Below are 26,798 nucleotides of genomic sequence, written 5' to 3'. Positions count from 1 at the left end.
CCTCTTCCAGAGGACGCTCTCGCAGTCACCGCTCTTGCTCTCCAGAGCCGCGTACCGGGTCAGTCTCTTCCTCATCTAGGGCCGCCTCAACGCGTTCCCATTCACCTGGAGAGCTTGTGGATGAGGTTTCCGAATCGGCATCCGACTCAAAGGACCGCTCGGATTCTGCCGACACGGTGAACTCATTGGTTTCGGCCATAAGAGACACCTTTCATGTAGAGGACCCGGGAACTTCGGACGTGACTCCAGAAGTTGCCTTTCATCGTGCCCGACCTCTTCCAGGGCTGCCTCACCTCGTTCTCATTCACCTGGAGAACTTGTGGATGAGGTTTCTGATTCGGCCTCCGACTCAAGAGGGCTGCACGGATATGCCTGATGTGGGTGTACTCTGCCATAAGAGACACCTTCCAGTTAAAGGACCCATGAACTTCGGACGTGTCTCCAGAAGTCTCCTTTCTTCGAGCCCGACCGGCACCCAAGACTTTCAGCTCTCTTGCTGAATTTGAAGCCCTGCTGGAATCCGCCTGAAGGTTTCAGAAAACGAAGAAGGTTCAAGCGTGGTTTCCCTTCGCAAAGGACCTCATTGCTCGGTGGACCTCCTCTCCAACTGTGGATCTATTGGTCTCCCGCCTCTCCAAAACGACTGTCTTGCTGTTGGCATTTGCGGCTGCCTTCCAGGATCCAGCGGACAAGAAGGGCGAGACCTTGGCAAAATTTGCCTTGGAGACAGCAGGTTCTTCCTTTCTTCCTGCTTTTGCTTCTGCCTGGGTGTCAGATGCCCTTTGAGTCTGGTCTCCCAACTCCGCCAGGGTAGTATTCAGGATCCCTCCAGGGGATCTATCTAGTCTAGCTCTCCGAGGCTCCTATGCCGGAGATTTTCTGGGTTCTGCTTCCATGCGCAGCCGCTGTGCTGCCTTGGCCACAGGCTACTTGGTAGCCCTCCTTCGCTCCATGTGGCTTATAGCCTGGAATGCAGACATAGCCTTCAAGAAGTGAGGCGACGGGCGGAAAGAGTTCCTTATACCTCTGGATAAGGCTCGCAGAACCACTTTCCATCGGAAGCCCTCCTCCTTCCGGTCCTGCGGACCTTTGGTACCAACAAAGGTCCAGCCAGGCGCCTTCATGGGGAGAGGGCTCCCTCCTTCCTGACCCGTCCATCCCGGCGGTCGGCTAACCATTCCGGCTGTTTGGCGCCCACAGCAGGCACCCGTAGGCCTACCTCGGCCTGAGGGGTCGCCCCCACCCGCCGACTTTACTCGGATGGTTGGTCGTCTTACTCTTCCGGGATGCCTGGACACGCACTTTCCGGTTTCCTGGGTCAGGGATGTTGTAGCCAACGGATACAGGGTCGAATTTGCCTCCCTTCCATGGGACTGCTTTTTTCTTCCCGGACCCCCTGGTCCTCCTCTCTAGCGGAGGCATTTCGGGGCACGTTCCAGTTCCCTTTCATCCAGGGAGTAATTGTCCCTGTTCCTTCAGGGGAACGTTTTCAAGTTTTTTTTTATTCCAACCTCTTTGTAGTTCCCAAGACGGGCGTTGCTGTTCGCCCAATCTTGGTTCTCGAGCATCTCCACCAGCATCTTCTGCTTTCCATTCCAAATGGAGTCTCTCTGTTCGATGCTGGAGTCCATGGTTCAAGGGGAGTTTTTTCTTCCCTCAGTGGACATCAAGGATGCCTGCCTCCACATTCCAATATTTCCCAGTCATCAGCGGTACTTCCGCTATAAGTTCCGGACAGCCATTTTCTATTGTGGCTCTCCCTTTCGGTCTGACCACTACTCTGTGGGTCCTTACCAAGGACCTGAGACCTGTGATAGCCCTGTTAAGGACAAGAGTTGTTTACAGTCATTCCTTTCTTGGACGACCTCCTAATCAGAGCTCCAACCAGGGCTCAGACTCTGGGGAGTCTTAGTCTCAACCTTCAACCCTTGTTTTCTCTTCGGTTGGACGGTTAATCATGACAAGTTCAGCCTCTCCCCTGGGGCTCCAGTTCGTCGTGGTCTCTGCCCGCTTTCGACTCTGCCGGACATTCGGCTGACTCTCTTGTCAGGAGTCAGATAACTTAGGCATCCTGCTCCAGTTTCCATTCGCTTTTGCATACTGTCCTGGGTCGGTTGCTGGCGGCCGTGGAGGCCGTGCCATTTGCCCAGTTTCATCACCGACCTCTTCAACTGGTGATTCTCTTCTGGTAGGACAGGTCCCCTTTGTCTCTCGACTGCAAGATCGTTCTCTCTCGACAGTCTTGTCGGTCCCTTCTATGGTGGCTTCGTTTACCCCTGCCTTTCAGGGGCGCTCCTTCCTGCCCCTTCCTGCCGGTCTGTTGGACTGGTGGGGGTGTTTTCAAGGACCGACCGGTCAGGGGCCTTGGTCCCCCCAGAAGCCCTTCTCCCCATCAACATGCTGGGACTAGGGCAATTCTATCTTTGCTTGCTTCTTCGGGAAATTCCCTTCTGGGCGGAACTCAAGTTTCCGACCATCTCAGCGATCTTCATTACGGACATACTCAACTGGTAGGTGGTCTGTCTCAGCTGGTCCTCAGCCGTCCAAGGCGAGTGGTCCCTACATCCGGAGGTGTTTGCAGTGACCTGCAACCTCTAGGGCGCTCCTGGCGTGGACCTCTACTCGTCCCGCCACAACTGCAGCGTTCCTCTCTCCTGGTCGGGCTTTGCCCTACCTTATCTGTTTCTTAGTTGGGCGTGGCCCTACCTTATCTGTTTCCTCCCCTTCCTCTCATTCCAGAGTCCTGAGGAAACTCGCAGCAGAGGGAGTTCCCGCCATTCTCGTGGCCCAGACTGGCTCCGGCGGGCATGGTACGTTGTCGCGGTCAGGCTCCTAACGACTTACTGCTGTGCCTTCCCTCTCGCCCAGACCTTCTATCTTAGGTCCCCTGTGCCACCCCTATTTACCGTACCGAAGTTGAGACCACGGTTTCTCTTCCCAAGTGGTTCGCACCATGCTGAGGGCTCGCAAACCTTCCTCTGCGAAGATTTACCACCATACCTGGCAGTCTTATTTTCATCGGTGTGAATCTCAGCCTTTTTTCTCTGGTCTTGGTTTTCCTTCCCCGACCCCTTTTCCCTTTCCAGTCAGGGTTGGCCTAAGGGTTGGCTCTCAGCTCCCTTTAGGGTCAAAGTTCGGCCCTTTTCATTCCTTTTCAAAGTCCTCTGGCGTTCAATTCTCATGTCCAGACCTGCTTCAGGGAGTGGCACACACTGCCCCTCCTTCTCGGTCCCCTTCTCCCCCTTGGGACTTACACTTGGTCTTAGGTGCCCTGCAAGGCGCTCCTTTTGAACCTCTCAGGGACACTCCTCTTCGCCTCCTTCCCTGGAAGGTGGCGTTCCTTATTACTCTTACCTCTGTTAGGTGGGTGTCAAAGCTGGCCATTCTGCCTTCCTGGTTGTATACCAGGACAAGTGTTTTCCGTCCAGGTCCGTCCTTTTTACCTGAGATGGTTTCAACTTTTTCATCTCAATGAGGACATCGTCCTGCCGTCTTTTTGTCCTGCCCCTTCTCATCCCAGGGAGTTTGCTCCATAAACTGGTTGTGGTGAGGGCTGTTCGGTCTTATCTCTCAGTCACTTCCTTTCGGTAGTGTGACTCCTTTTTTTGTTTTTACGGAAGGTCGTCTTACAGGACGACCTGCTTCTACAGCCACCATTTTTCGGTGGATCCGATCTTCTTCTGCTGCAAGGGGAAGATTCCCCCTTCCAGGTTTTGGCTCATTCCGCCCGTTTTTCGGGGCATCCTGGGCCTTTCACTTCGTGGTTTCGGCCACGCAGTTCTGTACAGCAGCCACGTGGCCATCTTTGCTCTCTTTCACAAGGTTTTACCAGATTCATACTTTTGCATCAGCTGATGCTACTCTGGGCCGTAAGGCGTTGCAGGCGGCGGTGGTCCAGCTGTTCGCCTGACTGATTCCTTACCCACCCAAGGGACGGCTTTGGTACATCCCAAGGTCTGTGTCCCCCAATGGAGCCGATAGAGATAAAGGGATTTTTGTCTTACCGTAAAATCCTTTTCTCTGAGGATACATTGGGGGACACAGCTCCCGCCCTTTCTTTGGTGTTCTTGTGTTTGGTTACCTGTCCGAGGATGTGTTCAGTTATTTTTTGTTCTGGTTGCCTCGGACTGGTCTTGATTCTCTACCTCTCGGTCATCTCCTACTGCTTGGTGAATAAATTGATTACCTCAGGCTCTGTGGGCGGGTATATCCTGCTGGGAGGAGCCAACTTTTTGGTTTCCATAGTGTCAAGCCTCCTAGCAAGAACAGCATATACCCAAGGTCTGTGTCCCCCAATGGATCCTCCGAGAAAAGGATGTTACGGTAAGACAAAAATCCCTTTTTTGTTTTAGGTGGAAGATAAAGTGTTCAAAACTTTCTGTGAGGAGATCGGTGTGCGTAATATTCGGGATTACGAGGAGAAACACTTGAAGCAACACGAGGAGACCGATAAAAAGAGGTATTTTATCTGACATGATATTGATTGTTCACTATTGTATGTTCTTGTCTGTTAGCACATTAGCTACTTTAAACACAAGACAAAAAAGTGCAGAACATTAATATCAATTTTCTCAATTTTATAGACTAGAATTTAGTAATCAAAAAACACGATTAGAAATTCAACTGGAATACAGCCGGGGGCAACTGAAGAAGGAGACAGAAAAGACGACAAAGCTAAAGGAGAGTTTGAGTAAAGAAGAAGAGGAAATAGCAAAACTGAAGAAGGTACAATGCAGTTCAGTGTGAGGAAAACTCTTAGAATACATTAGCATTAACGCTTGTTCTTTTAAGACTAATATTCCATCCATAAGCCGTTGTAATATTTGCTTTGCCGCGTTTAAACCGCATTACTTAGTACATTAACTGGAAACTGAATCTGTGGCTCTAAAACAGGGAATGGAAATATAAATTCTAATTTCCTTCACAGCAAGGAAGCTGCATGTACTTTGTCAGTACTAGGACCATCTGAAAGAAGTTTCTAATCACTGGCAACCATGGCAGCAATGAAATAGGATAAAATAGTATGAAGTGGATTTAATAGGTGATTGGTTATTCTCATCAGTTATTACCATCTTATAGAGCAGTGTTTCCTAACCAGTGCACCTCCATCTGTTGCAAAACTACAACTACCAGCAAACAAGCATGCTGGAAATTGTAGTTTGGCAACATGTTTAATGGAGTGATGGCATATCGCTAAGATATGTCAATCTGATATGATTGTGGGGGTTCTAGAGAACCTAAGGCTATGTTCACACGGCAGTAATTTCCACTGCAGCAGAGTCCCATTTATTTCAATGGAATTCTGCTGCATTGGACACTTGGCGGAATTTCCGCAGCAGATGTTTCTGCTGTGGAAATACCATTCCTGGCATATACAGAAACACTGAATCCGCTTGGAAATGCATTGCCGTCTTTGTAGACGTCACACTTCTGAGTGGTCCTAGTGCCAACAAATCAAGTAACTGTGCTGAATGTCTGCCTGTGTATTACACCGGACCATCTGGCTTTGCAGGGAACTCCAGTTGGCAGCATGCATGAATGAGGTCGCATTGCAGTTCTCAGCACTGAGGGTAGCCGGGGTTCTGCTGTGCAGGGGAAATATAGCGAAGGGCATTCAATGCTAGACCAGCACTGCACTCTTTCATTCTTAGGTTTTCTGGGCACCCCACTGATCATAGAGTCACGACATATCGTAGAATTTACTGGATAGGATGAGAACGCACCTTTTAAAGTTGCAGTAAACTTTCCCCAATATACTGTCTGAGCTTCCTTTCTACTTTCAAAAGTCATGGGTTTGTGGACCAATGCTACTTTCATATAGCATTTAGACTGGTGAGATATAGCATTGTAAATATAGCACTAGTCTCCCTCCTGCATGTTAGTGCCTCCTTAAAGGGGTAGTCCAGTGCTGAAAAACTTATCCCCTAACCTAAGCATAGAGGATAAGTTTCAGATCACAGGGGGTCCGACCTCTGGGCCCCCCCGCGATCTCCTGTACGGGGCCCCGGCTCGCTGGACAGATAGCGGGTGTCGACCACCACACAAAGCAGCGGCTGACACGCCCCCTCAATGCAGCGCTATGGCAGAGCCAGAGATTGCCGAAGGCAGCGCACCGGCTCTGCCATAGAGTTGTATTCAGGGGGCGTGTCAGCCGCCGCTTTGTGCGGTGGTCAACCCGCCCCCTTCCCGTGAGCTACCGGGGCCCCGTACAGGAGATCGCGGGGGGCCCTAGCGGTCGGACCCCCCCGATATGGAACTTATCCCCATCCTTAGGATCAAATATAGGTGTGCTGTGTTGTCGCCTTTTTAGGGAACGGTTTGAGGCAGTCCCCACTTGTAAATGAAATTTACACTTTGAATGTGAAATATACACTTTGAATGCACTTAGATTTTAACTTGTCACCTATACAAGGCAGATAGACAAGTACAGTGCTTGGTTATTTTCGGCAGCTCAGAGTGTAGCAGCTGCATGGATGCTTGACGGCAGCCTGAATCACACAGGGGACAAAGAATGCTTTTCTGGTGAATTATAGGAGTCCCAATGGTTGGCGGCCCATCTGATAACGTCCAGTAATGTCATTCCTACTTTAATATTTTAACATAACCCCCAAAACATGTTAATACATTCGACAGCACTGTTTTTTCTTTTGGAATACAGTCAGTCTGAGAAGCCTCTAAAATGTCTTACTATGATTATAGTATCATATATATTATATCTATTATAATAGATCTATTCATCTAATTTAGGAAGAACAAAGAATTCGCCTTAAAGTAGAAGAAGTTTTATCTCAACAACAGCAACTTAAAAACCAGCTGACACTAAAGAAGTCAGAATGTGGGGACGCTCAGAAGTTTGTTGAGGACGTACGAAAGAAGCTTCTGAATGTAAACAGGTAGTGAAGTGTTTCTCCATTCAGAGAATGTGTCTATGAGCTGATGCCCTGCTGATCTCTAGAATGAAGGGGTCCTGGTGCTCATCTCGCCATAGCTTCCCTTTGACTTATAGCATGGTGATGTCTGTGTATCACTTTCTTTATGATCGATGCTTTATGTGTATATGTTTCCTGTAGGGAAATGGGTAAGAAGCAGAAGGAAACAATGATAGTAGAAAGCAAGATAGAACAGAAAAAATTAGAGAGACACAATTTACTTCTGGATTGCAAAGTGCAGGATTTGCCAATTCATCTACTAGCTGGCTCCTTGGATGATATTACGGAAATTGAGGTAAAAAGGTAGCCCAGATACTGTGTGTTAGAAAGTTTTGACTTAAAGGGGTATTCCGGCCTTAGACATCTTATCCCCTATCCAAAGGATAAGAAGATAAGATGTCTGATTGAAGGGGTCCCACCGCTGGGACCCCCCACGATCTCCGTGCAGCACTGGAGGGGACATGGCGTGACATCACGAGAGGGCGTGGCATGACGTCAAGTCTCCATCTCAGAAAACCAGCGTTTCCGGGACTGAAGCAGCACCTGGCAAAGAATGTCGGGTGCTGCACAGAGATCGCAGGGGTCCCTGCGGCGGGACCCCTGCGATCAGACATCTTATTCCCTATCCAAAGGAGATAAGATGTCTAAGACGGAATACCCCTTTAAATGGAACACTTTCCCTTTTTGTTCCTTATGCACCATCATGTCTACTTGTGGAGCTCATTCTACAATCCTTGTCATTTTATTATTTTAATACATTAATGACTAAACCAGTTTTAGTCTTGATGATGCACTATTGGTATTCTTTTATTATGCATTTCAACAGCTACAACTTTTTTTATTTATGTACCGGTATTTATATTTTAGCATTGTCTTAGCTATATGTGGCCTTGTCTTAGGTGTTATTATTTATTATACTCTTTTCTTAATAATTATATTTATTTATTAAAGTTTGAATCCCATTAAGGGATTTCTTTTTTGCATATTTATTATAAATATATATTGTATTAGAATATTCATGTATGCTGTTACATTATGCTCACTGTTTTACTGTGTGATACAGGCTACAGAAAACAGTAAAAATGTACAGGCTAAATGTACAGAAAGCTCTAGGGTCCTTTCCAGGATCGCCAGTCCCCGAGAAGCTTGGTGACTTAAAGGTGGAGCCCCCTTTGAGTGCAGTGTTTGTAAACTCCATAGAGAATGAATGGAGTGCTGGATAAGGATACACAATGGTGCTCTATTCATTCATCCATTCACTATTTGCCTCCATTCTCATGATCATTGGAGACCCAGTGGACCCACACTGATCAGCTAGTTTTAACTTTTGATCTTGAGACAACCAAAGTTTACTTTCCTCCATACCATTGGACGTAATATGCCTAATTTCCCTTTAATCTCTAACCTGCTAAAATTAAGTGGTCCTGTTTGTGTTTTTAGTTGGAAACAGAGAGTGACAGCACGCCAGCCACTGCAGACATCTATGAAAGAGAGATGAATATTCTCATTGACTACAGACATCTTCCAGAAGATTTAAAGGTATATTCATTTGAATATTCCTTTGTTTTTAAGGGGTGTATCTATCGTGGCATCAAGAGGCAGTATCGCAAAGATATACCATCACTTTATAATCAGTAGAGGTTTGACCTCTATGGTCTTCAGTGATCCTGAGTATGAAATTGACCCATTGGTGATTCAGCAAAAGGGCCCCTGCTCAGTCTATACCTACTGAGCAGACCCTGGCCACATTTACTTGAAAAGACCTATGGTGACTGGGTGTTGCTCTGCAGAGAAAATGTTTGACCCCCTGGATCATAAAGTGATGGTAAATTCTAGTAATATAAGGTAATAACCCTTTAATAAAAATTGTAGGGAAAAAGTTGATGTTATATATTGCTATTAAATATCAATGGTGTTTCATATCTCGGTATACCGATGTGTCCATTCTTAAATGCTTTTTTTAAATTGTCTAAGTTTAGACCGTTTGTTACAGTACAATTCATGTACTGTATGTTAAAATAACCTGTCACCAGTTTTATGTTGCCCAAACTGTGGGAGGGAGAAGGGTCCTGGAACACTATGATTGACTCTGAAATGCTGAGCATGGAAAATCTGTTGGGATTGGGTGGTCCGTGCAATTGCCCTCCACCCTGCCGGCCCTGAGTAACACCTTTCTTTCTCTGAAGTGTTTCAATTTCTCTATAGTTTCCCAGGACCCTGCTCCCTGCACCTATAATGCTGCCCTATAGTTAGGGATGGTACAATATAATTTTTTAAGGACATAGTACGAGTACCGATTTTTCAAGTACTCACTAATACTAATTACAGATACTTTTTTTTGTCATGTGACAGCAGAGGTGGCTCTAGACTCTGTAAAGCCTTATGTAAAAGTCAAACATGAGGCCTTCACTGACTCTCCTAGTTTAGGCATGCTTCCAGTAGTTAGGTAGGGAATCCTCCCTTTAATTTGATAGTAGCCTCCAGTAGGTAGAGAATGTCCCCTATTAGGTAGAAGCCCCCAGTAGGTAGGTAGATAATTCTCATTAGGCAGAGGCACTCAGAAGATGGGTAAGTAGGGAATAGTCTGATTAGGTTAAAGCCCTAATAGGTAGATAGGAAACCCTCTCCTTTTAGATAGAAGCCGAAAAGGACTCAATGCTGGAGTGGAGAAAAGGTGAGAGGGATTATTTTTTATGGTCTGTAGGTATCGAGATCGGTATCGAGTACATTTACACAAGTACTCGTGGAAATCTCCGGCATCAGCGCTGATACCAGTATCGGCATAGGGACATCCCGACCTATAATTTGTGTGTGTGTGTATATAATTTAACATTCATTTTTTTTACTTATAACTTTATTAGATTTTTTCCTGTTACAGAACCTAGCAACAGAAAACGAAATCTCTGCTGAACTCATGAAAATGCGTCAAGAGTGCATCGCCCATGAAAACAACTTCCTGAAAACATCTGCCCCGAATTTAAAAGCTATAGAAAGACTTCAGAATGTCACTGACAAGTTTCATGAAACTGCAGATGGTAAAACTGAAAAAAAACTGTAATAATGCAATCCTTAGATTATATGTGAAGGATATTTGTATGTATGGTCAAAACAGAAGGGACAACACATTGTACTATGCACTGTATGTTATATAGATGAACCTTACAGCACACAATCTTATTCTATCATCTTAGTCGATTCATTCGCTTAGACCTAATGCACACAGCTTTCAGGGGAGAATGATCTGATGATTACATCTGATTTTGTTTCCTCTTTAATCCATTAACTCAAAATTATGTACATGTACTGTATCTGCGGCATGTAGTTTTCGCTGAATACCGTACGTATTAGTTCTCACAGGTCACAGTAACAGTAGACATGTCCCTGAAATACAGAGTGTATGCATGCCTGTGATTGAAAGGCACACGCCTGTATTAAGGGCCAGGATCACAGTAACTTTTGATGTTAGTTGTTTAACATTAGAAACACGGTAGTCATTGCTAATCCCACAATGGGCAAAGTTAGAGGTGTCTCTCTGTCCTGTTGCTGTCTGCTCTTGCAATGACCTGGAAGATAGTAACAGCCCTGGGTGTAAAAAAAAAAAAAAAAAAATTACCCCTAGGGCCTAATGTCTGTTAGGGCATACCTGCATCATGTTAAAGTAAATAGTAAAACATTGTAAAAATAATGATTTCTCTGTTGCTCTTCATTGGGAGACACAGAAACCATGAGTCGGCTCCTCCCTGGCAGGATATACCCGCCCACTGGAAGTGATGTAATCAGTTTTAGCTAGTGTCAGTAGGAGGCAAGACACAGGTCTGGGAGCCCCCCAGACCTGGTCTTTTTTTTATTATTTTTGTAGTAAAAGCTGTTAATTAAGCTTTTTTTCCTCCCTTTTGTTTCTCAATTTTAGGTGGGGGTTCAGGAGCATGGCGCTACCTGTTCCCCCATATGCGACAAAGGGGCACAGACATAGAGTATGTACTGTTAACCCCTTCTCGCCAACGGCAAGCGCCTGGAGGTTGTACCCTGGGTCAGGGTCCCCCACTGCCCCTGCTTGCCCCGCTATCTTAGCCTGGTATGATGCAGCATGGCCATAAGCTGGTTGAAACCGTCTGGGTGTGTATGAAGACCGTGGGTAAGTATATCATCCCCTCCCCCCTCCACCTGCCTGCCAGTGGACTCACAGTTACGGCAGCCGTTTCTGTCTCAGGGCAGCCACTGGCTTTTGCAGTGGCTGCCTGTACTTTTTGCGGCTGCTGATTTTCTTTACTTCAGCTGGCCGGATCTCCTCCGGCGCTTGCTGGCCAGCAGGACCCATAGTTGCGGCAGATAGCTCCTTCCCCCTTCTTCCTGTGCTTGACGCAGGAATCTGGAGACTAACTCTCTCCCCCCTCTGTCAGTGCTGTCTTGGGAGCGCCGGACAAGAAAAGTCCAGTGCCTTTCTGCACCTCTTATGAACGGAGCTTAGCTCTGCTCCTCCTCCCGCAGCATGCCCTCCAGGCTTAGAGTGCTGCATTAGATGTTCACGCTACCAGGGATGTTAGAGACTGTCTCCCTCCTCTGACTCCCTGGTTCAGGGCCATTTCTCCTCCAGCTCAACGGAAGCCTGTCTAGCCTGGCACCACTGTCACTCCCCCTGGCCTTGGAGCGGCAAGCGCTCCTACAGCACGCTGCATCACCACTCTTGTTTAGTTCGTGGCTCCCTGTGCTCACAGTCACCGCTGGCTGTACACAGCTGCTGGCTTAGAGCGGCTGTGCGGCAACTTGCTGGGGCGCGTGGTTTACTGCTTAGTCCGGTGGTGCTTGTCGCAGCCTGCGGATCCTTTCCGCAGCTGGGACCCCCCCCCCCCCCCCGCTCCAGCAGTGACTAGCATCGCTTTCTAGGGTGTCCCACAGGACACCTGCAGTTCCTCTCTTCTCCCGCCCGTCCTGACGGGCAAGGATCATCGCAATTTTGCACCTCTCCCAGACAGAGTTTAGCTCCGCCCCTCTCCTTCCCCGTAGCGCGTCCAGGCTTGCACTCGGGTTAATGCCGGGAATTCGTGGGGAGCCAGGTTCATTAAAAAAATTTAAAATGGTCTTCCTCTGGTCTCTTTGACTGGAAAACACCCTCTAGTGGCTGTTAATGGTATTGGGTTTTTTGTGGCTCCTTCTGTAGCAGCTCATAGCTATAACAGTTTTTTGCCTGTAATATCTGTTTTTATCAGATTAATATCTGCTGGGTCCTTTTCTGGGACTGTAATTGGGTCTGCCTTTTTTTTTCCAGATAGCGCTATCGGCACAAATTTTTTTGCCCTATGCCTCTGCCATACCTAATTCTGCAGAGTTCTCACTCTGTGAGGGAGCATATGCGAACCGTGGTGGCAGGCTATTACGTGGTACCTGGAGATTCCAGGGTTACATTCCGTGCCTGGTTTACTGTGCCCACGGCCGGTCCTAGCCCCTCCCTATCGGGGTACAGCTCCTGACCGCTGCTCTTACAGGGCTTGTGTGTTCCTGGTGGACGCTTAGGGCTTTTTCAGGGTTTTTCCTCCAACATCCATCAGGGGAGGGTTCTTGGCATGTGCATACACTATGATTCTCTCTTCCACAGGTCATCGATCTCATATCTGCCGCATCCGCGGTTGACATTCCGGTACCCCTCGGCCAGTATGAGGTGTCCGACAGAGTGACCGGCTGTATACTATGGACGACCCATACCAGTAAGCCAGACAGTGGTCAGCGTTGTTCCGCCGCCGCCTGTCCTTTCTCACATGCCTGATGTCTCTGCGGCTGGAGTTCCGGTACCCCACTACCAGTACGCGGTGTCTGAAGAAGTGCCCTGACATGTCCTATGGACCCTATACAGGGCGACGGGAATACCAACCATGGCTCCTCAGCCTCCCCCGATCTCCCAGGGTGGCGGTGATTCTATCCATGGCTCCTAGGCCTCCCGTCCTCCCACCTGCGACCAAGGGGGCACAGTGATCGGCAATATTACTGTTGTTCCTTTTTCGCCAGCACCTGGAGGTATACTCGTTCAGCCAGACTGTTGTCTGCACGGTTTCCAAAGCAGTCTGTCTCCCATCCCTGCTGTGTTCATGGCTGGGGTTTCCACTACCTCACTGCTGGTGGGAGAAATCTGAAAGAGGGTCCTGTGCAGGTACACAGGACTGACGTCAGTCAGACTTTCTTCTGCTTGTGGGTCGCCCATCAGATCGGCCGCACTCCATTACCCTGAGACCGCCCTTCTCCCCGGGTGCTCACGTTGTGCCCCTGGGACGGTGTTTTTTTTGGCGCCTACAGCTATTTGGTTCGGATCTTCTGCACTATGCCTCTCTGGAGACGGTTCCCGTCTCTCTTTTCCAGAAGTTTCTGGTCTTCAGCTTGACTGACTTGCCTTCGGCTCTCCCTGGCGTTTTCTCACCAGGTTCTCTGGTTTCGGTTGGTCCTCTATATGGGGTATTCTCTTGTCGTTCCCTTTTCCTTTTTTGTTCCCAACCGCCCTCTTTCTCTATCTGGTTCTGTGCTTCTTGGAGTTGGTTTCCTACCTCCTTCCAGGTTGGTTTGGCCCATCGGGTCTCTGCATCGCCCCTTCTTGTCTCTCTCTGTGGCCTGTTGTTTTAGAGTCTCTTCTAAAGACGGTCCCTTCCTTGACGTCCTATTCCATCTTCAGGGACAGAGCCCAGGGTCTCGTCCGTGAGTCTTATGGCCGGCTGGGGTTCGGTCTCCGGACTGACTCTCTTCCTCTGGTGTTATTTTTCCCACCCCAGGGACTGCTTTTTTACGTCTCATGGTCTCTGTGTCCCCCAATGAAGAGGGACCGAGAAATGGAGATTTTTTTTTTGTACTCACTTTAAAATCTTTTTCTTGTAGCCTCCATTGGGAGACACAGCACCCACCCATTTCTTCATTCTTGTACGGATAGCCTTTTCCGGTTCTTGAGTGTTTCTCCGGTATTCCATTTTAGGGTCCTTAGGACTTGTCTCTTGGTTGGCTTCTCCTACTGCTTTGTGACTAAACTGATTACCTCACTTCCAGTGGGCGGGTTTATCCTGCCAGGGAGGAGCCAACTTTTTTCCTCGTCAGCGCCTCCTAGAGGCAAGAGCATATACCCATGGTCTCTGTGTCCCCCAATGAAGGCTACGAGAAAGAGATTTTACGGTGAGTACAAAAATTATCTCCTTTTTCCTTTTGGTAAGTATTAAATGGCCATTGTCATTGACATTTTTTATAATATGTCGTAGGGACATTTCAAAAGATTTGATCGCTTTGATTTGAGTGCTCAGACCCCGACCAATAATCATGCATGTCTTCTGGCTCTGGGTCACGTGACCCGGGCGGACTTACATTGTAAATCACCTATAAATGTACCATTATAACAATTGTTTATTAATCCAAACAATATGTAAAATCTAGACAAATCCTGAGAGACCCTCCCACTTAAAAAAAAAATCCCACCCCTTAAAATACTTTAACCCCAAAGAATAGTGGGGAACACCCACACAGATCCAGCAGAACTACAATAATCACTCGTCAGCAAAATACCTTATAATTACCAAGCATCAGTATTGCGCATTTTGCCCTATATTGCAATAATAACTACCTCCTGAGGACATAGTGAAGGTCTGAGTGGATGCACCTCACCAATACCTCACAATGTAAGGTAAGTATGTACAATGTAAGTCTATGGGGCCATCCAGGTCTTATAGAGACAAAGCAGGAAGAGGAGCATACCTTTTTTTCTGCTCATTCTCTAAATCAGTTTCTGGTATACAGCTCAGACACTCTCTCTCTTTCCTACACATAGCACATGCTAAGCCCCACCTACTTCTTGCATCATTTCCTGGACTCTTTGTTACTATAGACCAGTGTTTCTCAATTCCAGTCCTCAGGGCCCCCTAACAGGTCATGTTTTCAGGATTTCCTTAGTCTTTCACAGGTGATATAATTGTGGTGATGCCTGATTCACTGACCATAATTATGTCACCTGTGAAAGACTTAGGAAAACCTGAAAACATGACCTGTTAGGGGGCCCTGAGGACTGGAATTGAGAAACACTGCTATAAGACTGAACCTAACAACAGACAGTGGTTCGGCAGTTTGCAGGAAAGTGAGACACCTAGTGGCCAGTACTTTAGGTTGTTTTTTTGGGGTAAGGAGTCATTTTTGGTAAATGAAGGGATTTACAAATATGTTAGCATTCACATAGACTATCACATGGAGGAAAGATGTTTAACATTGATCATTTAATGATAACTTTTTATTCCAATTTTTAAAGAGGCTAGCCATCCAAAGTGTTAATATAACATAATATTTTTATAGTTTTGAAATGTTTGAACATTTGATGGCTTGATTGCCTAGTATGAGTGAGGGTACATTCACACCACGTTTTGTACATATGGGTGCCGGATCCGGCGGGGGGAGGGGCAAACCGGCGCTCCCGTACCCCGGCCGGATCAGCCCATGACTCCATTTACTTTAATGACCCGACCGGAGTCAAACGGTGACTCCGGTTGGCTCAGTTTTGACCCGTATGCGGTTTCCTGACCGGACCTAAAACCGTAGTTTACTACGGTTTTAGGTCCGGTCCAAAACCGCATACGGGTCAAAACTGAGCCGACCGGAGTCACTGTTTGACTCCGGTCGGGTCATTAAAGTAAGTGGAGTCACAGGCTGTTCCGGCCGGGGTACGGGAGCGCCCGGTTTGTCCCTCCCCCCCGCCGGATTCGGCACCCGTATGTACAAAACGTGGTGTGAATGCACCCTAACTAAGATGGTAGACCTGAGGCCTTCATTTTTCCCCCGGCTGCTACAACAGCCCATTGGCACCACATGGTTGGAGACCACATAACTGTTATTGAGACTCACCTTATTCCACAGCATTTGCTGTATATAAAGGAATTTGCTTTCTCTGTTTATTCCTTTAAGATGTAAATTATGAGTTTTATAGTAATGAATCGAGAAAGCAACTTCCAGTCCACACACCAGAAGCTGTGGGATTCTGCAAGTCTCACCAATGGTCATGTGGTCAAATGACAGAACGGAGGCTTTAACTTTAGGAATAAAGCTTGCAATAATATATCCTTTTTTTAACGTATATGCCTGTATCATAAACCATGTTGATGTGGAAGAGAGTTTTTCTTTAAGGGGAACCTGTAGCCTGTTTTATGCTGCCCAAACCATGACAGCATGAAATAGGTGCAGAGAAGGGGGGATCGGGTAAGTAGTCACAGGGAAGCCTGGACCCCATGGCTGCTTCTAGGCCTTGCTGGCTTGTAAAGCATAAAACAGGTGACAGGTTCCCTTTAAAAGGGGTACTCCGCCCCCAGACATCTTATCCCAGTGGTCCCGCCGCTGGGGAGGCATGTGATCTCCCTGCTGCACCTGGCGTTCGTTTAGAGCGTTGGGTCAGCGCCGGAGGCTCGTGACTTCACTGCCCACACCAGCTGGTGATGACACGGCCTTGCCCGCTCAATTCAAGTCTATGGGAGGGGCCGTGATGGATGTCACGCCCCCTCCCATTGACTTGCAATGAGGGGGCGTGGCCGTGATGTCACAAGCCTCCACCCCACATCGCCAGTCATCCGTCACGGAGCGAAGTTCACTCCGTGCATTGGATGTCTTGGGTGCCGCAGCTGAGATTGTGGGAGTCCCTTTGGATAGGGGATAAAATGTCTAGGGGTGTAGCACAGGGGATAAAATGTCTAGGGGTGTAGCACCCCTTTAAGGGGTTAACTAGAGACCTTAAAAATGTGGCTGTGAAATGTTATCCAGTATAGTGAACCTTAGTTGCCATGTAGCAGTCAAGAACTTTCTCTCCTGTCAAATTACAGTCCGTCTATTTATTTTTCCCATAGCTTTTGAGGCCAGCAGAAGGAAAGCGAGTCAATGTAGGAATGAATTTGAGCAGGTGAAACACAGGAGATATGAGCTTTTTAGCCAGTGTTTTGAGCATGTATCTTTAGCTATCGATGAGATCTACAAGAAACTCTGCAGAAATGCCAGCGCTCAGGTTTGCGAGATTTCAAGTTATCCTAAAGTGAAGAGAATATAAAGAAAGAAATTATCTGTATGGGTGAATGTAAATCTACAGAACAAAACATTCAAATTCCCTGAAATCTCTTCTGTGCACTATATACTAAAGGTGGCCATACACATTAGGTGACGCTCAGGTGAACCCACCACTTCTGGTAGGACCGGCCGACAATCTAATCTAATATGTGTACTACAGCCTATTGAAGGGATGTTTTTTTGCATAATACAGGCTACTGTTAAAGGGGTACACCACTGGAAAAATTTTTTTTAAATCAACTGGTGCCAGAAAGTTAAACAGATTTGTAAATTACTTCTATTAAAAAAAATCTTAATCCTTCCAGTACTTATCAGCTGCTGTATAATCCACAGGAAGTTTTCTTTTTCAATTTCCTTTCTGCCTGACCACAGTGCTCTCTGCTGACACCTCTGTCCATTTTAGGAACTGTTCAGAGTAGGAGCAAATCCCCATAGAAAACCTATCGTGCTCTGGACAGTTCCTAAAATGGACAGAGGTGTCAGCAGAGAGCACTGTGGTCAGGGAAAGAGAACATTTAAAAAGAAAATAACTTCCTGTGGAGCATACAGCAGCTGATAAGTACTGGAAAGATAAAAAAAAATTTTAATAGAAGTAATTTACAAATCTGTTTAAGGCTGGGTTCACACTACGTTTTGTCCCATACGGGAGCGCATACGGCAGGGGGGAGCTAAAAGCTCGCGCTCCCGTATGTGACCGTATGCGCTCCCGTATGCCATTCATTTCAATGAGCCGACCGGAGTGAAACGTTCGGTCCGGTCGTCTCATTTTTGCGCCGTATGCGCTTTTACAACCGGACCTAAAACTGTGGTCAACCACGGTTTTAGGTCCGGTTGTAAAAGCGCATACGGCGCAAAAATGAGACGACCGGACCGAACGTTTCACTCCGGTCGGCTCATTGAAATGAATGGCATAGAGGAGCGCATACGGTCACATACGGGAGCGCGAGCTTTTAGCTCCCCCCTGCCGTATGCGCTCCCGTATGGGACAAAACGTAGTGTGAACCCAGCCTAACTTTCTGGCACCAGTTGATTAAAAAAATGTTTTTTCAGTGGAGTACCCCTTTTAATGCAGTCTGTAATCTTACAATAGTCAGTGAAGACGCAGGGAATTTGAATGCAGCTATGATCATCAGAATATACAGGCGCCATCTAATGCAACCCAATAGGGACCCTCAATAGGCTACTGTGAGCCGCGCCGTGTTCTGCTGATGGCAAATGCAAGCCACTAGCTTATAAAAGAGTAATAATTATGTGATTATACTAGGAGAGTATTTCTAATAAAAAACCCAAATATAATGTTCTTGCTTTGTTAGGGTATGGCAGGAGATTTTTTTTTTTTTTTGTGTGCTTATACCCTAAATAACGAAATATTTCCTACCAGGATGCCTCTAGCTGCTGCAGAACTGCAACTCTCAGCCGAAGGCTGTCCGGGCATGCTGAGAGTTGTAGTTTTGCAACAGCTGGAGGCACCCTGATTGGGAACACTTCTGTATGTGCTTCTCAGATCCAAGGTGGTATTGTCTCAATTTCAGCTTTCTAACAGGTTGACATAGAGTCTCAAACTCGTAATAGAAAGTACATCTATTAGATTTACCTTTTGACATAAAGAATAATTACACAATGTGCCTTCCATCCATCTACCTGAGCGAAGATTTGTCCATAACAAACTGCAAATATGTGAAACTCATAGTTAAAGGGGTTGTCCCACCTCGGCACTTCCTGCTTTTCCAGCTCGTTTATACTGTTTGCAGTGCCCAGAGGTGGTCGAAAAAGCGGAAAGCGAATTAATCCGAAAAGTTATGTAATTTTCGTAACTTCTATTGGCTTGATTAGAAGTTGCGCAAATGGCTTAGCCCTGCAATCTGCGCTCTTTACGTAACTTCCATTAAAGTCAATGGGAGTTATGCAAATTGTGTAACCTCCCAACTTCGACTGCTTTCACCTTTTCCGACCACCTCCAGCTGCTGCAAAAAGGTCGGAGGAGCTGGAAAAGCAGGTAAGTAAGTAAGTAAGTGCTGAAGGGGGAAAACCACTTTAAAGTGTACCTGTCGTTTCAAAGGATTTTTAAAAACATGTATAGTTTTGTTACATTATCCCTTTCAAGTGGTGATAAGGTTATTTTTGTTTCTCACTGCTGTTATTGAGCCCCCTATATGGTGCAAAGCCATTTCTTATTTGTCTCCATTTTATTGGGGAGGACCAGAGCTGTTTGCCAGTAGTACACATACAGGACTTATTTACCCTTATTTCTCTGGCCAATCACACCACAACACATATTCTTCTATAGTAGGCCATGCTAGAGAAAGTACACTGGACTGAACGGGCTGATGATTTACACAATACAGTTCTAGATGGCATGTGGAGGGAGAAGGAGGTTACTGATGCACTGTCTTTAGTCTGTGCTATGTGAGTAGAAATAAAAGAAACTACTAATCACTGAACTGCTGCTGACAAGCATAAGTGAGAGGAGATTACACTGCCGCAGTGTGGACATAACAGTGGTAGGTATTTATACAAGGGACAGCTGCCCTGCGCTTTATGAATGGTGAGTAATGAGAGGGAAGCCTTGATTTACCTTTCAGGAACAGTGTGGATCATATTTAGCAGGCAAACTGGCTTACGTTGCCGGGTACACAGCCCAGGCTCTCTCTTTCCTACACATAGCACATGCTAAGCCCTGCCCATTTCCTGTGTTCTGGCCTCTCTGTTACTAGAGACAGACTGAACCTAACAACAAGCAGTGGATGGCAGTTTGCAGGAAAGGGAGACATCTGGTGGCTAGTACTGCAAGGTTGTTTTTCTGGAGTCATTTCTGGAATCACTTTTGGTTAATGAGCGATCTAGCAGTTCCTATCAGGTGTTTTCCAGGACTTTATATTCATGGCCAAGCCTTCGCTTTTTGCTGTCCGGTCATGCTCGGAGTTGTAGTTTTGCAACAGCAGGAGGAACACTGGTTGGGAAACACTGTCTTAATATCTAGTTGAAGTCCAAATCCTGGCACCCCCACCAATCAACTGTGTGCCAGAGCCACAGCACCCGCACCATGCAGTAAATGGAGCCGAAAGCAGGCAGCTCTGTACATTGTGTAGTAGCCTTGCTGGATAACTACAGCTTAGCTCCCTTTGAAGAGAAGGAGGTCTAAGCGGTGGTGATCCTCCAAGACCACTTGACAATTTGCATCTGGGTACGTTCACTGCCCTGTGGCTCTGGCAGACAGCTTATTGGTGTTAGGAGTCCACTCCCACCGATCAGATATTAATAGCCTATCCTGTGGATTGGCCATCAATAAAAATAAAGTTGTGGAAAACCAATTTTAGCCTAAATTAAAGTGATTTTTCTGGTTATTTAAAATACATGGCTAATCCTTAGAACAGTTTATTTTTATTGGATTCGTAGTGATTCAAAAATGAACGCCCCTGCAGATCAGCTCATTTTAGGAGAAGCCAACGTCCCCATTGTTTACCACACACAGCTCTGTTATTCTAGCAACGTTTACAGCGAGTATTGCAGCTCAGTACTACTTTGTTTTATTTAAGTGAATTGGACTGAGCATCTATACTAGACAGAGCTGCTTCTAAAAGTACAGAACCATACCTGATAAACAATGAAGAAGATGGAGCACTTGCTGGCGAACTGTGGCCGCTTCTATGTTCAGCAGCCTTGCCAAAAATGTATCTTCCTAACCAATATAATATCCTAGGGATAACTTCCTTTTCTCTATCGGCTCCATTGGGGGACACAGACCATGGGTGTATGCTGCTGTCTCTAGGAGGTGTGACACCATGGTAATAAAAAAAAAAAGTCAGCTCCTCCCAGCAGGATATACCCGCCTTCAGACCCTGAGCTAATCAGTTTAAGCTTAGTGTCTGAAGGAGGTGGACATGGTCTAGAATTCTCCAGACCAGGTCTTCTGATTTTTTATTTTCCTAGTATAGGGATGTGTTAGTTTCTTTTATTCCTTTTTCTTTTCTGTTTTCAGGTGGGGACTCAGGGACTCCGGTTCCCTGTTTCCCCATTGCGAGTAAGGGGGCACAGACATTGCGTATATGCGCTGTTAACCCCCCCTCGCCAACGGTCAGCGCCTGGGTTGGTACCTCATGGGTACGGGTCCCCCTATTTCCCTGCTCGCCTCGCTCGTGCATAGCAGCCAGGCGTGATGCAGGTAACTAAGCTGACTGAAGACTTCACTAAGACTCCATTAGGTAAGTTCTACTGACTGAGGTAAGTACTTCCCCCCCCCCTTTTTCTCCTCAGGTGCGAACTTCTGGAGACCCCCTGTTTTGGCCCACCTTTTAAGGTTATGAGGCTGGCTTACTGGGGAGGGGGCTTTTATTCTGGACCTTTCTTCTGGGGGAGCAGTGGCATCTGAGGGGGCATATGTATTTTCACTGGAGTGTGTGTGTGTGGTTACTGTTTAGACTGCAGCGCCTTATACGCGGCTGACAGAGTCGGGGGCTCTCAGCGCCGGCTTACTTTCGTTTTCTCCACCTGCGCCTTATGTGCGGCTGACAGCCGCAGCGCTGGTTCGGGCCGGGCGCTCTCTGCGCCGGCTTACTTTCGCTTTCTCCGGCAGTCCCTGCCGGCGTATCGGCCGCCCGCTCTGTTCCCCCGAGCGCATATGCGGCTGACGTGCGCTCGGGACCAGGAGCGGGCGCCATTACAGCTTCTTCTCGGCCAGTCCTTAGCTCCGCCCACAGGGCTGTCAGAGCTTTTCTGAGGTGCCAAATAGCCTCCAATCAGCACCGTGGGTGCGATTTTCAGACAGAAGGGGGCCAATTAGTTAGTGCCTCTGCTTCAGGCACACCCCCCTCTCCTATTGGCTAGCCTGTTTCTCACACTAGCTGCACGGAGCCGTTCTCCTCACTGCAGCTGCCAGGGGACACAGACTAGGGTGAGAAAGTCCCCCTCTAAACAGAAACCTAGAACCTCAGTGACTTATTTGGTCTGTAAGCACTGTAATACAAAAATGCCTGGCTCTACCTAGCCCACTTGCCCTGCCTGCTCCACTGCTCCCCCAGACCCCCTGGTACCCCCTGATGCCCCTTCGGTTCCGGTGGGTTCAGCCGCTCCACCAGCCTGGGTTTCTTCCTTGACCCAGTATATGGCTGACTTGACCCAAGTCTCCCGATCAGTGGCTGAGGCCTCCCGGGAAGTGGTGTCCGCCTGGAAGGGGTCTTCCATGTGCAGGGCCTCTGAGAGGGCCCGCTCCTCGTCTCCACATACTTTACGCTCTCACAAGCGTACTAGGGGTGCCTCGTCTGACTCTTCCATTGAGTGTTCAGATAGACGTGAGCGTTCCCCTCGTGGGTCCCGCCCCCCCTGTCATCTGGGCACAAACGTCGCTCCTCCAGAGGACGTTCTCTGAGTCGCCGTTCTGCTACGCCAGAGCCGCGTACCCGGTCAGGGTCGCCCCCCTCCAGAACTGCCTCTACTTGTTCCCATTCTCCTGGCGAACTGGTGGACGAGGCTTCCGAGCCGGAATCTGACTCAAAGGACCGCTCAGACTCAATTGAAACTGTGAACTCATTGGTAACAGCCATAAGAGACACCTTTCACTTAGAGAACCCAGGATCTTCGGATGTCAATCCAGGAGTATCCTTTCATCGTGCTAAGCCAGCACCTCAAAGGTTCAGCTCTCACGCTGACTTTGACGACGTTCTGGAATCTGCATGGAAGCATCCAGACAAGAGGTTCCCGGGAATCAATACGATTCAAGAACGCTATTCATTTGACAAGGACTTTGTCACTAAGGTGGTTTCCCCTCCCTCAGTGGATCCACCAATCTCCCGGATCTCTAGGGTGACTACACTGCCTCTGGCAGATGCCGCTGTCTTCAAGGATCCCACGGACAAGAAGGTAGAATCCTTAGCGAAGTTTGCCTCTGAAGCAGCTGGCTCTTCTCTTTTTCCCATCTTCGCCTCGACATGGGTGTCCAAGGCTCTGTTGGAGTGGTGCCAAAAGCTCCATCAGGATATCTTAGCGGGATCCCCCCCAGAGGATCTATCTGCTCTGGCTCTCCAATGCTCTGAAGCTGGGGACTTCCTGTGCGCATCTTCCATGCAGTCAGCCCGTTGTTCTGCCATTGCTGTGGGTCACTTAGCGGCTCTTCGCTGCTCTATGTGGCTTAAAGCTTGGAATGCGGATGCCGCTTCCAAAAGGTCTCTCACCGAGCTTCCTTTTACAGGTGGTCTTTTTGGCAAACGCCTTGATGAGATTATCTCTGAGGCAACGGGAGGTAAGAGTTCCTTGTCAAAATAAGGCTCGCCCTACTTCCCAAAGGAAGTCCTTTTCCTTTCGGTCCTTCCGGACCTCTGGCTCCAGCAAAGGTTCCGGGCAGGCGCCCTCGTGGGACAAGAAGGCTCCTTCGTCGGACTCCAACCGGTCCGGCCATTTTGCGCCCAAATCAGGCAACCACAAACCCACTTCTGCATGAAGTGAGGCCCCCACCCGCGGTTTCTTCTCGGGTGGGAGGTCGTCTCTTAATATTTCGAGACATCTGGACCTCACACATTCAGGACTTTTGGGTCAGGGACGTGGTGTCCAACGACTACCGAATCGAATTCGCCTCCCTTCCGAGGGACCGCTTTTTCGATCCCGGCCCCCCCCCCGGTCTCCTCCTCTGGCAAAGCAATTTTGAGCGGCTCTCCAGTCTCTGCTTCTCCAGGGGGTCATCGTTTCCGTTCCTCCAGGGGAACGGTTTCAGGGTTTCTATTCAAATCTTTTTGTGGTCCCCAAGAAGGACGGTTCTGTACGACCAATCCTGGACCTCAAGCGTCTCAACCGTCACCTTCTTATCCGCCAATTCTGAATGGAATCTCTCCGTTCGGTGGTGGCGTCCCTGGAACAAAGGGAGTTCCTTTCATCGGTGGACATCAAGGATGCCTACCTCCATGTGCCGATATTTCCAGGCCATCATCGGTACCTCCGCTTTGCGGTTCCGGAGGGGCACTTTCAATTCGTAGCCCTCCCCTTTGGTCTGGCCACGGCTCCTCGGGTCTTTCAAAAATCCTTGCGCCAGTGATGGGCCTGTTACGGTCGAGGGGAATCTCGGGGATACCCTACCTGAACGACCTTCTCATCAAGGGTCCAACCAGAGCCCAGACTCTGGAGAATCTGGATGTCACTCTCCGCACTCTGGATCGCTTCGGGTGGATGGTCAACCGGGACAAGTCAGTCCTCCATCCTACCCAGTCTCTAACCTTCCTGGGACTTCGATTCGACACGGCCTCTGCCCGAATTTGTCTCCCGCCGGACAAACGTCTGGCGCTTCGGTCGGGGGTCTGCTCCCTTCGGACCCAGGTCTCAGTCCCCATCCGCACTTGTATGGAAGTCCTGGGTCGGATGGTGGCAACTATGGAGGCCGTACCCTTTGCCCAGTTTCATTACCGCCCCCTTCAACTGGCGATTCTCTCTCGATAGAACAGGTCTCCTCTGTCCCTCGATCGTCAGATTGTTCTCCCTCGCAGGGTCCGTCAGTCTCTGCTCTAGTGGCTTCACTCCCCCCTCTTCTCCAAGGGCGGTCATTTCTTCCCCTTCACTGGCAGGTCGTTACAACGGATGCCAGTCTGTCGGGCTGGGGTGGCGTGTTCAGGGATTGGACGGTTCAGGGACTCTGGTCTCCCCGAGTAACCCTTCTTCCGATAAACATAATGGAATTACGGGCGATTCTTCTTTGTCTTCTTCATTGGGAGTCCCGTCTTCAGTCCCGTCCTGTCCGCGTCCGGTCGGACAAAGCCACGGCCGCGGCGTACATAAATCGACAGGGCGGCACTTGCAGCTCGGCAGCCATGGCCGAGGTGACCAAGATTCTCACCTCGGCGGAAAGCAAGGTTCCGGCCATTTCGGCGATTCACATTCCGGGAGTGCTCAATTGGGAAGCGGACTTCCTCAGTCGGTCCTCACCCGACCCCGGTGAGTGGTCTCTACATCCAGAGGTCTTCGTGCAACTCTGCGACCTCTGGGGCATTCCGGACGTGGACCTCTTCGCATCCCGGCACAATCGGAAAATCCTTCCTTTTGTGTCCAAGTCCCGGGACCCTCAGGCTCTGGCCGTGGACGCCCTAGTGATTCCTTGGATGGGGTTTGCCCTACCCTATCTGTTCCCTCCCCTTCCGCTCCTTCCCAGGGTACTGAGGAAACTGAAAGCAGAGGACGTCCCTGCCAATCTGGTAGCTCCAGATTGGCCCCAAAGGTCGTGGTACACCGACGTAGTCAGGCTCCTGGACGACGCTCCACTGCGCCTCCCGCTCCGTCCGGACCTGCTCAGGGTCCTCTTTGCTACCCCAATTTACAGTCGCTGCACTTGATGGCATGGCGGTTGAGACCGTGGTTTTGAGGGCCCGCGGGTTCTCTTCCCAAGTCATTCACACCATGCTCAGGGCTCGTAAGCCCTCCTCCGCAAGAATTTACCACCGTACTTGGCGGTCTTATTTTCGTTGGTGTGAAGCTCAGGACTTCTCCACGGTAACCTTCTCAGTTCCCCATCTTCTCTCCTTTTTACAGTCGGGGTTGGAACTGGGGTTGTCTCTCAGTTCACTTAAAGGTCAGGTTTCGTCCCTTGCTGTTCTTTTCCAGCGGCCCCTGGCTTCTAATTCTCATGTCCGGACCTTCCTTCAAGGAGTGGTGTGCGCTGTTCCTCCTTATCGGTCACCCTCTCCCCCTTGGGACTTGAATTTGTGCACCCTTTGAGCCCCTTAGAGTGGTGTCTCTCCGCCTCCTTTCTTGGAAAGTGGTGTTTCTTGTTGCTATCCCCTCCATCCGGTGGGTGTCTGAATTGGCAGTTCTTTCCTGATGTTCTCCATTTCTGGTGATCCACCAGGACAAGGTTGTTTTCCGGCCAGATCCTTCCTTTTTGCCTAAGGTGGTTTCGGCCTTTCACCTCAATGAGGACATTGTCCTTCCTTCATTTTGCCCGGCTCCTTCTCATCCTAAGGAGCGCTTACTACACAAGCTGGATGTAGTTCGGGCCGTTCGGTCTTATCTCTCCATCACTTCTTCGTTTCGTCAGTGTGATTCCTTTTTCGTTCCTTACGGAAGGTCGTCGCAAGGGACAACCTGCTTCCACGGCCACCATTTCTCGGTGGATTTGGTCCGCCATTTCGGAAGCCTATCACTGTAAGGGGAAGGTTCCTCCTTTCAGGGTTGTGGCTCATTCTACCCGTTCTGTTGGGGCATCATGGGCTCTCCAGAATAGAGCCTCGGCCTCGCAGATTTGCAAGGCGGTTACCTGGTCATCTTTGCACACTTTCTCGAGGTTTTACTGAGTTCATACTTTCACATCGGCTGATGCTAGTCTGGGTCGTAAAGTGTTGCAGACGGCAGTGGATCGGCCGTCTGCCTGACTGCTTATCTGCCCACCCAAGGGACGGCTTTGGTATGTCCCACGGTCTGTGTCCCCCAATGGAGCCGATAGAGAGAAGGAGATTTTTTCTTACTTACCGTAAAATCTCTTTCTCGGAGGATCCATTGGGGGACACAGCTCCTGCCCTTTTGGGAATTTCCTTTGGTTCTCTGTCAGAGGGTGTGTTCAGTTATGTTTTTCTTCTGGTTCTCGGACAGTTTTGGATTTTTCTTTGACCTGTTGCTCGCCTCCTATTGCTCTGGAACTTAAACTGATTAGCTCAGGGTCTGAAGGCGGGTATATCCTGCTGAGAGGAGCTGACTTTTTTTTATTACCATAGTGTCACACCTCCTAGAGACAGCAGCATACATCCACGGTCTGTGTCCCCCAATGGATCCTCCGAGAAAGAGATTTTACGGTAAGTAAACAAAAATCTCCTTATTTGTTAGATAATTTCCATAATTCCATATTGTCAC

The 26,798-nt window shown here is 48.4% G+C and overlaps 1 protein-coding gene across 1 annotated transcript in view; it reads left to right on the top strand.

The window, feature by feature from the left end:
• SMC1B (structural maintenance of chromosomes 1B) overlaps window positions 1–26,798 on the top strand; it is a 94,108-nt gene that overhangs the window by 49,907 nt on the left and 17,403 nt on the right. The window contains exons 15-21 of the mRNA XM_056517497.1: window positions 4,353–4,459; window positions 4,584–4,725; window positions 6,748–6,893; window positions 7,071–7,224; window positions 8,370–8,468; window positions 9,808–9,964; window positions 16,769–16,923. Coding sequence (XP_056373472.1) covers window positions 4,353–4,459; window positions 4,584–4,725; window positions 6,748–6,893; window positions 7,071–7,224; window positions 8,370–8,468; window positions 9,808–9,964; window positions 16,769–16,923 — 960 coding nt within the window. The remainder of the gene's footprint in view (window positions 1–4,352; window positions 4,460–4,583; window positions 4,726–6,747; window positions 6,894–7,070; window positions 7,225–8,369; window positions 8,469–9,807; window positions 9,965–16,768; window positions 16,924–26,798) is intronic.

This window comes from Hyla sarda, chromosome 4 (genome assembly GCF_029499605.1).
Source record: "Hyla sarda isolate aHylSar1 chromosome 4, aHylSar1.hap1, whole genome shotgun sequence".
In the NCBI taxonomy this organism is placed as follows: domain Eukaryota; kingdom Metazoa; phylum Chordata; class Amphibia; order Anura; family Hylidae; genus Hyla; species Hyla sarda.
This window is presented reverse-complemented; position numbering and strand designations above follow the sequence as displayed.